Here is a 12580-nt window from a genome sequence, read left to right as displayed (position 1 = left end):
AGCCAAGCAATTCTACCAAAAGCTGCTGTGTTTCACAGAGGAAAAAAGTGTCCCTATTGATTACAAACCCCGTAACCTTTTTATTCTCTCATGTCTGCTATTACACAATGAGCACCCTCTTGCCTCCCTCAATCACAGAAAGAAACCATGGGTCTCTTTGTACTCATAATTATTACTATTTTTGAATATAAAAGATGGAGCACGCAAGAGGGGGGAAAAAATAGCAGCTGTTGAACCTTATGACTTGATTTCACTGTGTGGTTTCAGACGAGAACAACCTCTGTGCCTTCCCCAGCCCTCCCTCTGCTCCCCACCACACTTGGCACTGCCTCCCCCTGCACTGCAGCGCTGCCGTCCGTGGTGCCTTCTGCTCCGGCCATGCCCGAGCTGTGCCATCCCCAGCTCTTTGTATGTCAGATCAAAAATGCTGGTAGCTTCTCTGGGTCAGCGCTGGGGTGTCATGGTCCTGGCTAACGGAGGATGTAGTTGGGAGGAGGTGTGCGTGGCTGGGAGGATGAGCTCTGGCAGCGCGGTGGCCAAGTGATCCCACGGACTGGTCCATGCACCCGTCTCCCTCCAGAAGGAAATGGTAGAAAACGTGGAGTGGCGGGTCTGATACAAGGGGGCTTTGCCATTCAGAGGCCAGACATGTTGTCCAGCCTGCTCAAGTCGGAGATGCTCAGTGAAGACCACGTTAGCAGCTCGCAGGGAGCTCGGTCGCACCGGGAGGTTTCTCTGCAGAGCTTTCTGCAGCCACGGCTCAGGCAGGAGGAGGCTGCCCTGGGTGCTGGAGTGAACGCCCTAGAAGTGGTGCTTTCCACGGGCATGGCCAGGCACTTGGAGGCTCTAGGGCTCCTCAGGGTCTGCCAGCCTCTTGCTTACGTACAGGAGAAAGTGGGTCATGTCTCAGGAACAGATTTCAGATGCTTCCATCAGCTGAAGTTTCTGTTCCTGCATTTCCACTGCAGACACCTCCTCCCTCTTGCAGCTCTGTGGGCTGTTTCCTTCCTTGACCACCTGGGTTTTGGCAGGGAGCAGGCCAAGAGCTTGCAGGAGGGAAAGCTGGGAATATGGTGTGTGCTTGTCTTAGTCCTTGTGTTCAGCTGCTGGTGCAACCCTGACTCAGTCTGCTGCTCGCCTTCCATCTAAGCAGTGACCTCCTCTGGCACAGACCATCTGAAGAGCACCACGCCTGTCCTTGCAATGATCAGACGTGCCCAAAAACTTGTGGAGGGCTGGACTTCCAGCACCGTCAGGGATGGAAGCTTCTTGTACTATGGGAAGTGTCTGCTGGTGGAGGCACAGTAAACTGGGTGAGCTCCGATGAAAGCTGAATCCAGCTGGCTGCTGGGCTGTGCCAGAGCAACGCTGCCTGCTTGGTCGCACGCTGCAGTAGGGCAATAATCTTTCAAAATTCACAATCTTGAAATCTTGATCACTTGAAATCCAGTGAAGATCACCTTGTTTCAAGGCACCTTGTTTCTTTCTTCCGCAAATAGCAAATTGGTGTGGGATATAAAATCTTTGGGAACTTGCTCGTTTTGGAGGAGAGGGATTTGTGTTCCAAAGCCTTCCTTGTGGGAGATGCCAAAGCAGAATGAAGCTCTCGGCCAGGGCAGTTGGCAGGTCTGTTGTATTGAAATAATCACACGTAGCTTTCGTACCACCGCATAAAATAAGGTACACAACAGCTGCTGTTGTAGCAGAGCTGTGCAGAATAAAGTCTGCAGCTTTCAATGACTCCCAGCTGAAATTTAGAAGGTGCTGGGTCTCTCGTAGCCACTCAGATAACTAATTCATGCCTAGCCTGAGCCTGTGCACTTGGTGCTAAGTTGCCACCGAGGCTCAGGGATACACTGTGCCTTGGTCTGACTGGCCAGTGCGTGGTATCCTCCGTGCCTGGCTTTGCCTCTCCTAGCTGCAGAGAGCCTGGGCTGTGCTGAGCACCGGCTCTGTGCTGCTCCCCCGCCACGTGAGCAGTGGGGCTGAGTCCATGTGCGGCCGTGCAGGAGGCCCTGGCGAGCAGCTCAGCAGGGGATGCTGATTTTCTTCGATGGGGAAACTGAAGTTTTAAGTAACTAAAAAAAAATAATAGAAATAGAAAATGAGCTTGGAACAGGGATTTTATGGAGCTGGGCTTTCTCTGTCAAGAAAGCAGCTCGCAAATTTCTTGTACATCCAGGGCTGGCTGGCTGGCTGTCACGCTGCAGCAGCCACGTTACAACGCCTCCTGTATTTCCCCAGGTTCCTTCCTTTGTTCCTGCAGACAAAAAGGAGATGGGCACGCGGTCTGCCAGTGAAGATGCTTCTGCGTTAGTCTGCTCCAAGGCTTTTGTGGGCAAAAGACTCATCCTGTGCCCATGAGGCAAGCCAAATAGGATTGACTGGAGCTTTGATGGTTTGGAACAGGGGTGGCAGAAAAGGCTCGTGGCCCTGGCAGCTCACCCCATGCCAGGGCACAAAGCAGCTGGAAAATCTTGGCTGCTGCAGGTAGCAGTCTGCAGCACCGCCAGCTGAAGTCTACAGCAAGGGGCCAGGCTGCGGGGCGAGGAGCAGGTGCCCTGAAAAGGTCACAGCTTGCTGCTCCCGTCCCTTCTCCAGCATCTTTATTCCAAAAATACGCAAGCCCTGCATCCTTGGAGATATCCCCACGATCTCCAGCGACTCAGAGATGAGTGCTTAAATTTGGGTGAGGGATTTGGGCTCAGGTTCCCAGCACTGACAGCTGGCGTGGTCCTGAGGCTACTCTTTGGGGCTGAGGCTGTATGGCCATGGAGTAGTGAGTGTGTGGAGCAGTACTGTGGGGCCAGGGTGTACTTGGGATGCTCTGCACATCTTGAATCCATTAGAGCTCCGTTTCATGCATCTGCCTCTTTAGGAAGAGGTTATGATAGTGCTGTGGAGAAAGCTGTATTCGGAGATACAACTAGCAATGAAAACGCAAGGTCATGGTTATACCCCTGCAATCTCATCTGTTATGAATCCAGAGCTAACTTAATTGTTCTGCCTTAAACAAAAGGACAGGGATCTAGTGCTAGAAGCAGACAGTGGCGTCCCCCTCGATGGCGGGGAGCACAAGCAGCAGGCCCTGGTAGCGTTTGGGAAGGGCCCTAGAACTGCAACATCCTCAGCACTTTTCTTTGGAAATCATCCTAATGACTGCTAACGAGTCCTGCTCGTACTGTGACAGTTTTACCCAGCGTTCGTGTCATTCATGGATGAAAATAGATTCAGAGACTGCTACGGCTCCAATAATCCGGGTGCTGTTGGTGCAGCTGTACCGAGTGAGGTTTCCCCTGCAACTGAACACGCACTCAAGCTCCGTTTGCTGCCTCTCCGTTGCTTTTCAGCGTGCTCAGTTTGATTAAATTTTAAAGGACCACTACATTAAGCTAAGATATGCAAATCAGATTAGCTGGATGATTTTCTTTTTTTAAATTTTGCTTACTCGAGCGCACTGAGTGAAAGAGCGCAAGCTGACTTGCACATGGAGCTTGAATGCCATTAAACAGGAGCTAATTAGTCGCTGTGCTGTTCAGCAGTTCTAGCAACTTTGGGTTTTGCTGGCTTATTGCTGGTCCTTAATTTGGTGTGAAATGACAAATTCGGTACTTGGAGCTGAATGGGGCTTTATTGGTGCGCGGCGGTCATTCGTTTTTTCCCAAGTGATGTACCAATGCTAGGGCTACAAGAAATTGGATTGTCTTGCTGGAGCAAACAGGGAGATGATCACGTGCAAGTTGCTCTGGTGTGTTTAGGCATGTGGGGATCTAGTAGCCTGATCATTTGCTAAAGAACCTTGTTACATTCATTGGAAATGAAGGTACTGTCATAATATTGACCCAAGTGTCCAAGATCCCCACTGGATCCGAGTCTCCAGATCCATCTGGTGGTTGAATGCAGCCCTTGGCTGGCTGCTCAGAACCGTTCAGGTGCTGCTAGAGTTGGAGCAGGGATGTTTCCAGCCGCCACAGCACAAACTGCAGGGGTTAGGTTTTCCTCCCTGCCAGCCAGTGCTCGTTGCAGAGCGCCGTGGAGGAAGGTCTGTGTTCAGAAAAGGTGCCCCGGTGGTGTTAATCCTCTGCTGTGCCGATTGAGTGTCTTGGGTGGTTGGGTTGGGAAGTGAAGTTCCTCTGAGGCAGGGTAAGAAGTGCTGTTTTAAAAACAAAAAAACAACCACTGAAAGACGGACTGATGTCATGAGCTTCCCTGGCAATGGTGATGGGGAGATGTTTCTGTATCCTCCAAATGTGACAACGAGCAATGAACCAGAAGAAAAAGCCCTGCAGAAAGTTGCATAGCGAGGCCGGATGCAGACTGCCGGCCCGCGGAAGGGCTCCTGTGGCTCTGGGTCGGTTCGCGGTCCCCGAGCGCTGCGGGACGGGGCGATGTGTGCCTGGCAGCACCGCCCGGCCCTACTCCTGCCCGTGCTGGGCACCGCTGGGGCCTTGCTGAGCACCGTGCTCTCAACGGGGAACCACAGCCCCGTTCAGAGCCGGGCACAGCTCTCTGCTCCCAGCAAATCTCTGCCTTCAAGGGCTGCGCTGTCGCACGGCATTAGCGGCCCTGCCTTCAGCCAGGCACAGCCTGGCACTGTTGCTTAGCAACTCTGCCCGATCTCCTCCAAAATCCCAAATCCCCACACTCGCTAGCACAGGAGGGATGGGAGCTGCTGCTGCTACCCGGGGTGAGAGGCGGTAGGAAGGGCTCTTGGCTCCCACCCGTCCCCAAATCTGTGCCAGGAGGAGGGGGCAGGAGGCACTGGGCGAGCCAAGCACCAGCACAGCAGGCTGCGCACCATTGCTCCGGGCACCGGGCAGAAACTGGGTGTGTTTGGTGGGATTTCATGCGCTCCTCTGGGGATAACTGAGGTCAGGCAGGGAGGCAGAAAACAGGCTGTCCTGGGAGTCAACCTGCCTCAGTTTCCCTCCCTGTACTCCCACAAGCAGAGCTGTGGGACAGCCAGCAGGTGGCTGTGAGGAGGAGCTGGGGAGAAGTCACCTCCCTTTGGAGCCAGGAGAGCCCCTGACCCCACACAGGGGGCTGCCCCCAGCAGGGGCAGTGGCTGCCTGAATGGCACAAGGTGCTGGCACGCAGTGGAAGGCTTTGGCATAAAGCAGCTGCTCTGTGGCCGTCTCACATCCTGCACCCCCTCTGCTGCATGCCCCGTGATGGGGTAGCAGCCCCACAGCTGCCCAAATTTCAGCTTCCCACTTGCAGCCTTGCTTCTGACCCCACACCCGCACTCCCCAGGGATGCCTCTGCTGTGACAGTGCCCGACGGGGATGAAGATCGCTGGAGGAAGGGCGCTGAACCCTTGCCAGCAGCTCCACTTCCCAAATTCATGTCCAGAGGGGCTCCGAGCGGTGAGGTTTAACCACAGCCCCTTGAAATTGGACAAACGTAAAATCCCATTTAATACTGATGTCCCTCGCAAAGAAGGATGTGCTCTCCGAGCCAATGCTCGGGTAGCACGCCGTGCTTTCCCAAAGCCCTGGCAGCAGCTCTTGCTGGCTGGGGTGGCACAAGGAGACGGGATTTGGCCTCATCCCTGATGGATGAGATGCCTCCAGCGTGCGTCTTGCCCAGGCTGTGGCTCCCTGCAAGCAGAGGGCTCCACGGTGCCCGTTCCCCTGATCTGGCTGAGTTTGTTGTAGGGAGGAGGAGTAGAGGTGGGAGGAGGAGACAGAGGGAATGAGGGTTTTTAAGCGAAGGATCTCATTAGTTCCTTATATCTGCCAGTTTCCATAGTAACTGGGGAAGAGAGGAAACCTAAATCTGAGTGTGTCTGGGTAGCTGGATGCCTCGACCCGCACACAGCCGCCCTGCAGCTCAGGGAGCGCAGGGGATCACAGGCTGCCCACAGAGCCACCCCATGGCCCAGGGTATTGGGGCTGCCTGGGGAGGAGCAGGTCTCTGCATCACCCTATGGATTCGTGGAGCCCTTTGCTGCTTTTACCCTTCCATGGCGTGTGAGCAGACCCGGCTGTCCCTTCTCTACTCCCTCCGTACAGCAGCACAGGCATCTGTGGAATGGGAATGGGAATTTACTGGAGCAGTGACATGACAGTGCCCATCCCTGAGCCTTCCACCCAGGTGTGTAACCTGCCCCCCTTGCTGGCACCCGAAGGTCGAGGCTCGCCCTGCCCTGCGCTGTCCCAAGAGCCAGAGGCTGCTGGGCTGGGGCTTTGTGTTCTGCGTATTTGCTTCTGTTCTGGCTTCTCCGTGATGTCACTTGGAAGTAAGTGTGTCATAGTCATGTCCATGCAGTCCTGCAGGTGAAATCACACATCTTCTGTGAGCGCAGAGTTCATACAAACTCTATCACGGCCCTGTGCTGAAGAAGATAGGCTCTAGAGTAGATAGTTCTACTCCTTAAGATGATTACTTTAAAAAAAAATAAAATGGGGGGAATAGGGGGCAGGGGAAGGATTTTGATTACTTTCTGGGGCATTGGTTTGGCCACAACTGTCTGTCTGTGAATGAGAGGGGGAAGCAGGAGGGAGCTGCTGTGGTTGGCACAGGACCTTGGAACCAGGCACCTTGGCGAGCCTCAAGCAGGGATCTTCATTCTCTGCCCTCGTCTTCTGGCTACCTCCGGGGCAGCCTGCCTGCGGCTGCTGGGGGCTGTAGACAGAGCAGAGCCCTTGTACCCTCCGAGATGCAGAATCTCTGCCTCGTCAAGGCGCTGAGTTCTCCGTGATCCAGGGCAGGGATCAGTAAGTGAAAGCCCTGCAAGATCAGCGAATACTTAACAAAGGATAAGGATCACAGCTTGAAGATAAAAAGGTGGCTCCACGGAAGCAAACAGAACTTTTTTCTTTGTGTCATAGCTGCTCCTGTCCCCAGAGAAATCTCTGGGACAGAAGTCAGCATTTCCTTGTGTGCTTGAATCCTGGGAACGCTCCTCTGGGCTCCCCTGCCTCCACTGATGATGAATCTGAATTAACAGATGTGTTTTTCTTCCTTTTCTCTCTGAAGACACCGTCTCCAGCAAACTGCAGAACAACAACGTGTACACCATTGCCAAGAGGAACGTGGAGGGCCAGGACATGCTCTACCAGTCTCTGAAGCTCACCAATGGCATCTGGATCTTGGCTGAGCTTCGCATTCAGCCGGGCAACCCGAACTACACGGTGAGGTCGCGGGGATGCGGCGCAGGCTGGGATCCTTCTCGCTCACCTAGCGTGCAGAGCGGTCTCTCCCTGCGGTGCCTCGTGTGCTTGTTCTCAGGCAGATGCTGTTAATTTGACCGGGGGGCTAGGAATTCCTACTGGACTGGAAAAAGTGAGATACAACAGAATTGCTCTGTTACCAGCGAGTTGGGATAATGCCCACTCAGCAACGAGCTTTTATTTGCCAAGGTTACCCAGAGATAAAGCCAAGAGACATTAGCGAGAAAGCTTTGCCAGGACACCCTTCCCCCTCTAGTAAACAAGAAGAAATTTATGCCCTGCTGGCTCCTGCAGCGGAGCCTGCCTGTCTGGGTGTCGGAGGCGCTTTGGGCTCATGCTGGCATCAGCTGTGGCTGGTGGGAAGGTGCTGTCTGGCTGGCATCGTGCACCCCTATCGCCTTTCCCTTTCCCTTTGCTCCTGTTCTGAGCACCTGAATCTCACCTTCCCCTTATTTGAACATTTCTCACCTGTTGGAAGGTGTTCCGGGAATTTTTAAGAGAAATCCACAGTCTGGGGAGCTGGGGGGGTGAGGGAAAGCAAGTGATGCCAAGTGCTTTAACATGTTTACGATGGGGATTGATGCCACCACAGTGATCTTGGCCCAGTCCTCACTTTAGCGAGGGGCGACATCCAAGTTTGCATCTGTCAGGACCGAGCAGAAATGCTACAAGCAAACAGACCCTCGGGCATGGTGCTGTGATTTACAGCGTGAGGGCACGTCCCTTGTCACAGAGCTGGGGACAGCGTCCCCTTCCTTCATGCCCACAGAGCTGTCTGCATTTGGTAAGGAATTCGGGAACCCCGAAGTGGGCGTTTGCGTTCATCTACTTCCTCTTGCGTGCAGCAAGCTCTGAAAAAGCATGCTGATGTTAGTGATGGAGAAAGCAGTACCCAGAGGAAATATTTGTGGTGACTGTTACTGGTCACATCCATGGTCTGTCCCCCCTGTGCTGTAGGTCAGTCGTCTTCGTGGGCTCAGCAGAAAGCTCCTGCCTCCCTCGGCACCACCGCTAACCTCTGCTCCCCTCCTCTCCGCAGCTCTCCCTGAAATGCCGAGCTCCCGAGGTGTCCCAGTACATCTACCAGGCCTACGACGCCATCCTGAAGAACTGACGGGGGGTCAGCCCGTGCCTCGCCCTGCAGGAGGAGGAGGGAGAAAGGGGCCCCCAGTCCTCCTTTGCCACTGGTGCAGGGAAAAGCACTCTTTAACTGGAAGCAGCTGTATTCATGTGTAGGATTTCAGTCAAAGGCACTGATTAAACAAGGTAGCAATTAGTATCCACGTGCTAACGATGATAGGGAACAACCCCTTTGGTATTTTTAGCGTCCATTGAGTTTGTAACCACTGCTTCGATTACTCTCACACCCCCTCGCCCATCACTCCTTGTCCGTTCTCGTGGGCTTCTCCATTTTGTGCCAATGTTCAGTGTTTTCTAAATGGCTTTAGGTGTAGTTACAATTTTGTAAAATACTGCTCACTGGAGAAAAAAGAAAAAGCAAAAACCACATGTTGGCTCATTAAAACAAGGCAAAATTGTCAAAAACATACACTGCACTTTATTTTATATTTTTTATACATTTTTGAGTTTTTTTTATTGTAATTGGGTTAAAGGGAAAGTGATTCCAAGGAAGCTTTGGGAGCCCTGCGGGGCTGTTAGGCTCTCGCAGGGTGAGAAGGGCCTCGGGGACCTAGGAACAGAGCCATCTGCTTGGTCCGTGGAGACGGACGCAGCCCTAAAGCAAGGGGTTTTTATTACACTTGTTCTTCAGACTCAGCTCTGCTCTTAGTGGTGTGTTTTCACTCCAACCATCTCCCTGGCTCATTATCTGCTGATTTAAGAAGCAAGGCTCTTTTTGGGTGGGGAGGAGCTGCGGCCCTACATCTGTAATGGGACAGCAGGGTCGAAATGATGGAAACAAGCCCGCTCTTAGAGCAAAGGGCTCTGTCCAGAGCATGAGGTGTGGTCTGTCCTCACCGTCTGCAGCTCCTCTTCTCACTCTGTGTGCCTGCTGCAGCCGAGCTGCCTTCTCGGCCGTCCCTTGAGCTGTGCCGCTTTCACCGGGCGCTGCGCGAAGCCCGGGCCCTCCCCTAGGCTGGTGTAAACTTGAGCGTGGCAGCACTGCTTTCCCCCCAGGCACAAGGGCCTGGCAGGACCCGGGGGGCTTGGCTGCTGCTGGCCCCGTCCTGAGGGGCTGAGCAGCTCTCCCCGTTCCCATGCTGTCCCCCAAAACCCAGATGCTGTCACAGTGGGGGGACACTTTGGGCTTGGCAGTGTTTGCACCCTGTTTGCCAAGTTGAGCAGACCTTGGAAGCGTTTCTTCAGTTTGTAGCTCCCGGAGCTGGGGCTTGGTTCTCCGTGCCCCCAGGCACAGGGTAACAGGTCGCTCGGGTCCCTGCTCTCAGCCCCTGCCCTGGCCCCTCTGTTCCTACCCGTCCTTAGGGCCAGGACTGCTTCCCTTTCCCATCCACAGCTGTGGCCTCACCACATTGCCACTCAACCACTAAGTGCTGCAGCAACAGCAGTGAAAGCAAAGCCTTTTGCATGCCCTCGCTCCATCCATAGCTTGTCCTGCTTTTAAACCAAGCCACTGCCCAGAGCAGCTTTGCATTCCCCAGCATGCTTTGACGCCATCGCCTCCCCAGCAAAGCTCTTCTGCACAGCAATCCCCCTGGTGTCACTTTAATTGCCACATTCAAGGTCAATAAATGCTTTATGGTGGGAGGTAGTTCATTGGGACTCTGGCACTGTCTGCAGCCAAGAAGCCAATGCTGGGAAGAGGTCAAACTGCCCCATTTATCCAGCCCTCAGCCCCAATAAAGAGAGAAGGAGACCCCAGCAGGGCACGGGAGCTGCAGGACCCCAGCAGAGGTGGTGTCCCTGGGTAGGAAGCCCTGTGCTCTGGCGAGGGAAAAAGTGGGGCAGAGCTGAAGCAATCCAGCCCTCGAGCCCTGCCTGCGTGTGCTGGGAGGTGATGTGCTCCAACGCCCGCAGGGACACCGCAGAAATCGTTATTAGAGCAATTAACGAAGCACCGGCAGCACTGAGTGCGATGCTGTGTCAGGGCAGGGAGGAGATGGCAGAGGGTCAGAACTGAACTCGGCCTCGCTCTGCTGAACAGCCGGGGCAGCTTTGATGCGGGCAGGGGATGCTCAGCACCCCTTTCTCTTGCCAAATTTCTTCCCAACTTTTGAGGCACGCGGGTGTCTCTGTGCCGCAGGGCGGAGCCCGGGCTCGGTCGGTGGCATTTCGCCCTCCTCTCCCACCGTGCCGCTCGGTTGTTTGCCGTGTAGCTGTGTTGCTCTGCAGGCTTTACCTGGTGACCGTGTCAATAAACTCATTTCCACAAAACCGTGGCTGTGGTGTGGCTCTGTGGGGCTGGGGACAGGGTCTGCTTCCCCCATTTGCTGCCCACTGGGGCTGAATTAGGTGGGAGGCAGCCGCGTGTGCGCCCCGGGAGCCCCTCGTCCTGCTCCCTGCACACAGCAGAGACTCCCCAAAATAATATCTGGGGCTTGCACGAGGAGGTACCGAGTGTCCTCAGTGCTGCTCCTCTGCCTCTGCCTGCTGCTCTCCTACTGTCTCAGAGGGCAGCATGTGGTGCAGGGGGCACAGGCAGCCAAGGAGGAGCGGGAGGAAGATGGATGTGCCCGTCCGTCCCTTTCTGGTCCCCAGATGGGCTGTGCGTACCCTGACCCGCTTTTCCCCAGGAGAAACAATAAAACCACACGAGTCGCTGATGCGTTCGGAGTGCTCTTGGCCTATGCCGGCATCTTGCAGAGGGTTTTGCCCGTTGCTGGTCCTGTCTTAGGCAGGGCGGGTTGGGCTGCAAAACCTCTGCGGTGGCAGCCAGCCCCAAACGAAGCCATCGAAGGGGCCAGGAAAGCAGCAGCACGGGAAGCAGGATGAGATGTCCTGCCTCCAGCCGAGCAGCCCTTTCCTTTGCCCCTACCCAGCTCTGGATTAGCAGCACGTGGAGGTGAAGTGACTCAGGACCAAGGGTGGCAGGGGCTGTATCAGCCCACCGTGCCCCGCATGGGGATGGGGGCAGCGTTCAGCCCAGTGGGAACCCACACTGCTGCGAGCCCCCGGGGCAGCCACCGTCCCTGTCACGTCCCACGGTGAGGGGAAGGGTTTGTCCCTCCCCGCAGTTCTGCCACGGGCTCCTCGGGGAGAACTCGGTCTTTGCTGCTGCTCTGGATTTACCAGCACACTCGTGCACTGCCCCGCAAACGGGGACACAGCGACCCTGGGCTGCGCCGTTCCTTGCAAACTGGGTTTGCTTCGTTAGCACCGTCAGTCCTCAGCGCTGAGAGCTCGGGGGACGCGGGTGGCCCCCCAGGCTCAGAGCTGCTGCAGGGGGATCGCACCACGGGGCAGGAACCTCCCCGGCTGCTCCTGGCTGCTCTGGCTGAGATGGGACCAGCCGAAATCACTGGGCGGGCTCCCCAAAACCACTGCAGCTCCCAGCGGCCTCGCGCACCCTGCTCCATGTGTGTGTAAGGGGTGGCAGCAGGTCTCCAAGCCCACGGGGCAGCACGGGGAGAGGCTGTGACACTCTCCGAGCCCTCAGCCTCGCTTGTCCCCCGCTGCCACCCGTGTGCCAGGACACAGGAGCAATTTGGTGGCCGATTTTAGGTTCGCATCAGTCTCCCATGGCTGGGGTTGGGCGAAGCCTCCGCACTGGCGGGGACGCACCAGGATCCAGCCCCACTCCCTTCTCCCCGCCACCGTATATTAAATTTCACAAATAAAACTGCAAGTGAAGAGCATCTCGGAGGGAACTGCTAAAAATAGCCCCGAGGCTGGAGCCTGGATTGTGCAGGCGAGTTCATGTGCAGCCGCGATCCCTGCCCTTTCCCAGAAACGTCTCAGGCTCAGCGCAGCTCTGTGGCGATGCCAGGAAGCGGTGCTGGGGGGCCAGGGGAGAGGAGCAGCATCTGGGGCTGGTAACAACCCGCAGGGCCACCCGAATGTTTCCCTAGCTGCGAGCATCAGGCAGCTTTGCAGGAAAACAAGCCCCAAATCTCTGAAAGCCTGGGGCTGAGATGCAGACAAGGGCTCTGCCTGCCTTTGCCTGGCACCGACCTCAGCCCAGCCGTGGCGCAGAGCAGCACCAAGGCTTTGCCTGCTGCCCGTGTCCCCCCCAGCTGTGGGGCTGTGCCTGCCCTCCCGTTTTCCCCTGGGAAGGAAGAGGGAAGCTATGGTTGTGTGCTGATGCTGGTACCCTCCTCGCCCTGGGGATGAGCCCCTCCGGATGATTTTTTTCCCAGCAAAAGGTGTCAACGAGGCTTGGGGGAGCCCGGCTGTGCCATGGCCGGTGCTTGGGCTCTGCCAAGACCCACGGGGATGTCCCAGAGCTCGCTGGAGTCCTGGGGAGCTGGAGCAGGGCTTGGGGGGCACTT

The 12580-nt window shown here is 55.7% G+C and overlaps 1 protein-coding gene across 6 annotated transcripts in view; it reads left to right on the top strand.

Moving 5' to 3' along the window:
- Positions 1 to 8722, top strand: part of AP2B1 (adaptor related protein complex 2 subunit beta 1) — an 82850-nt gene extending 74128 nt beyond the window's left edge. For all 6 annotated transcript variants that reach the window (XM_040533181.1, XM_040533178.1, XM_040533180.1 and 3 more), the window contains 2 exons: positions 6982 to 7136; positions 8215 to 8722. In XM_040533181.1, the coding sequence (XP_040389115.1) occupies positions 6982 to 7136; positions 8215 to 8289 (230 nt within the window). In that variant the 3' untranslated portion in view covers positions 8290 to 8722. The remainder of the gene's footprint in view (positions 1 to 6981; positions 7137 to 8214) is intronic.
- Positions 8723 to 12580: the final 3858 nt, after the last annotated feature.

This window comes from Cygnus olor, chromosome 20 (genome assembly GCF_009769625.2).
Source record: "Cygnus olor isolate bCygOlo1 chromosome 20, bCygOlo1.pri.v2, whole genome shotgun sequence".
NCBI classification, from domain to species: Eukaryota; Metazoa; Chordata; class Aves; order Anseriformes; family Anatidae; genus Cygnus; species Cygnus olor.
This window is presented reverse-complemented; position numbering and strand designations above follow the sequence as displayed.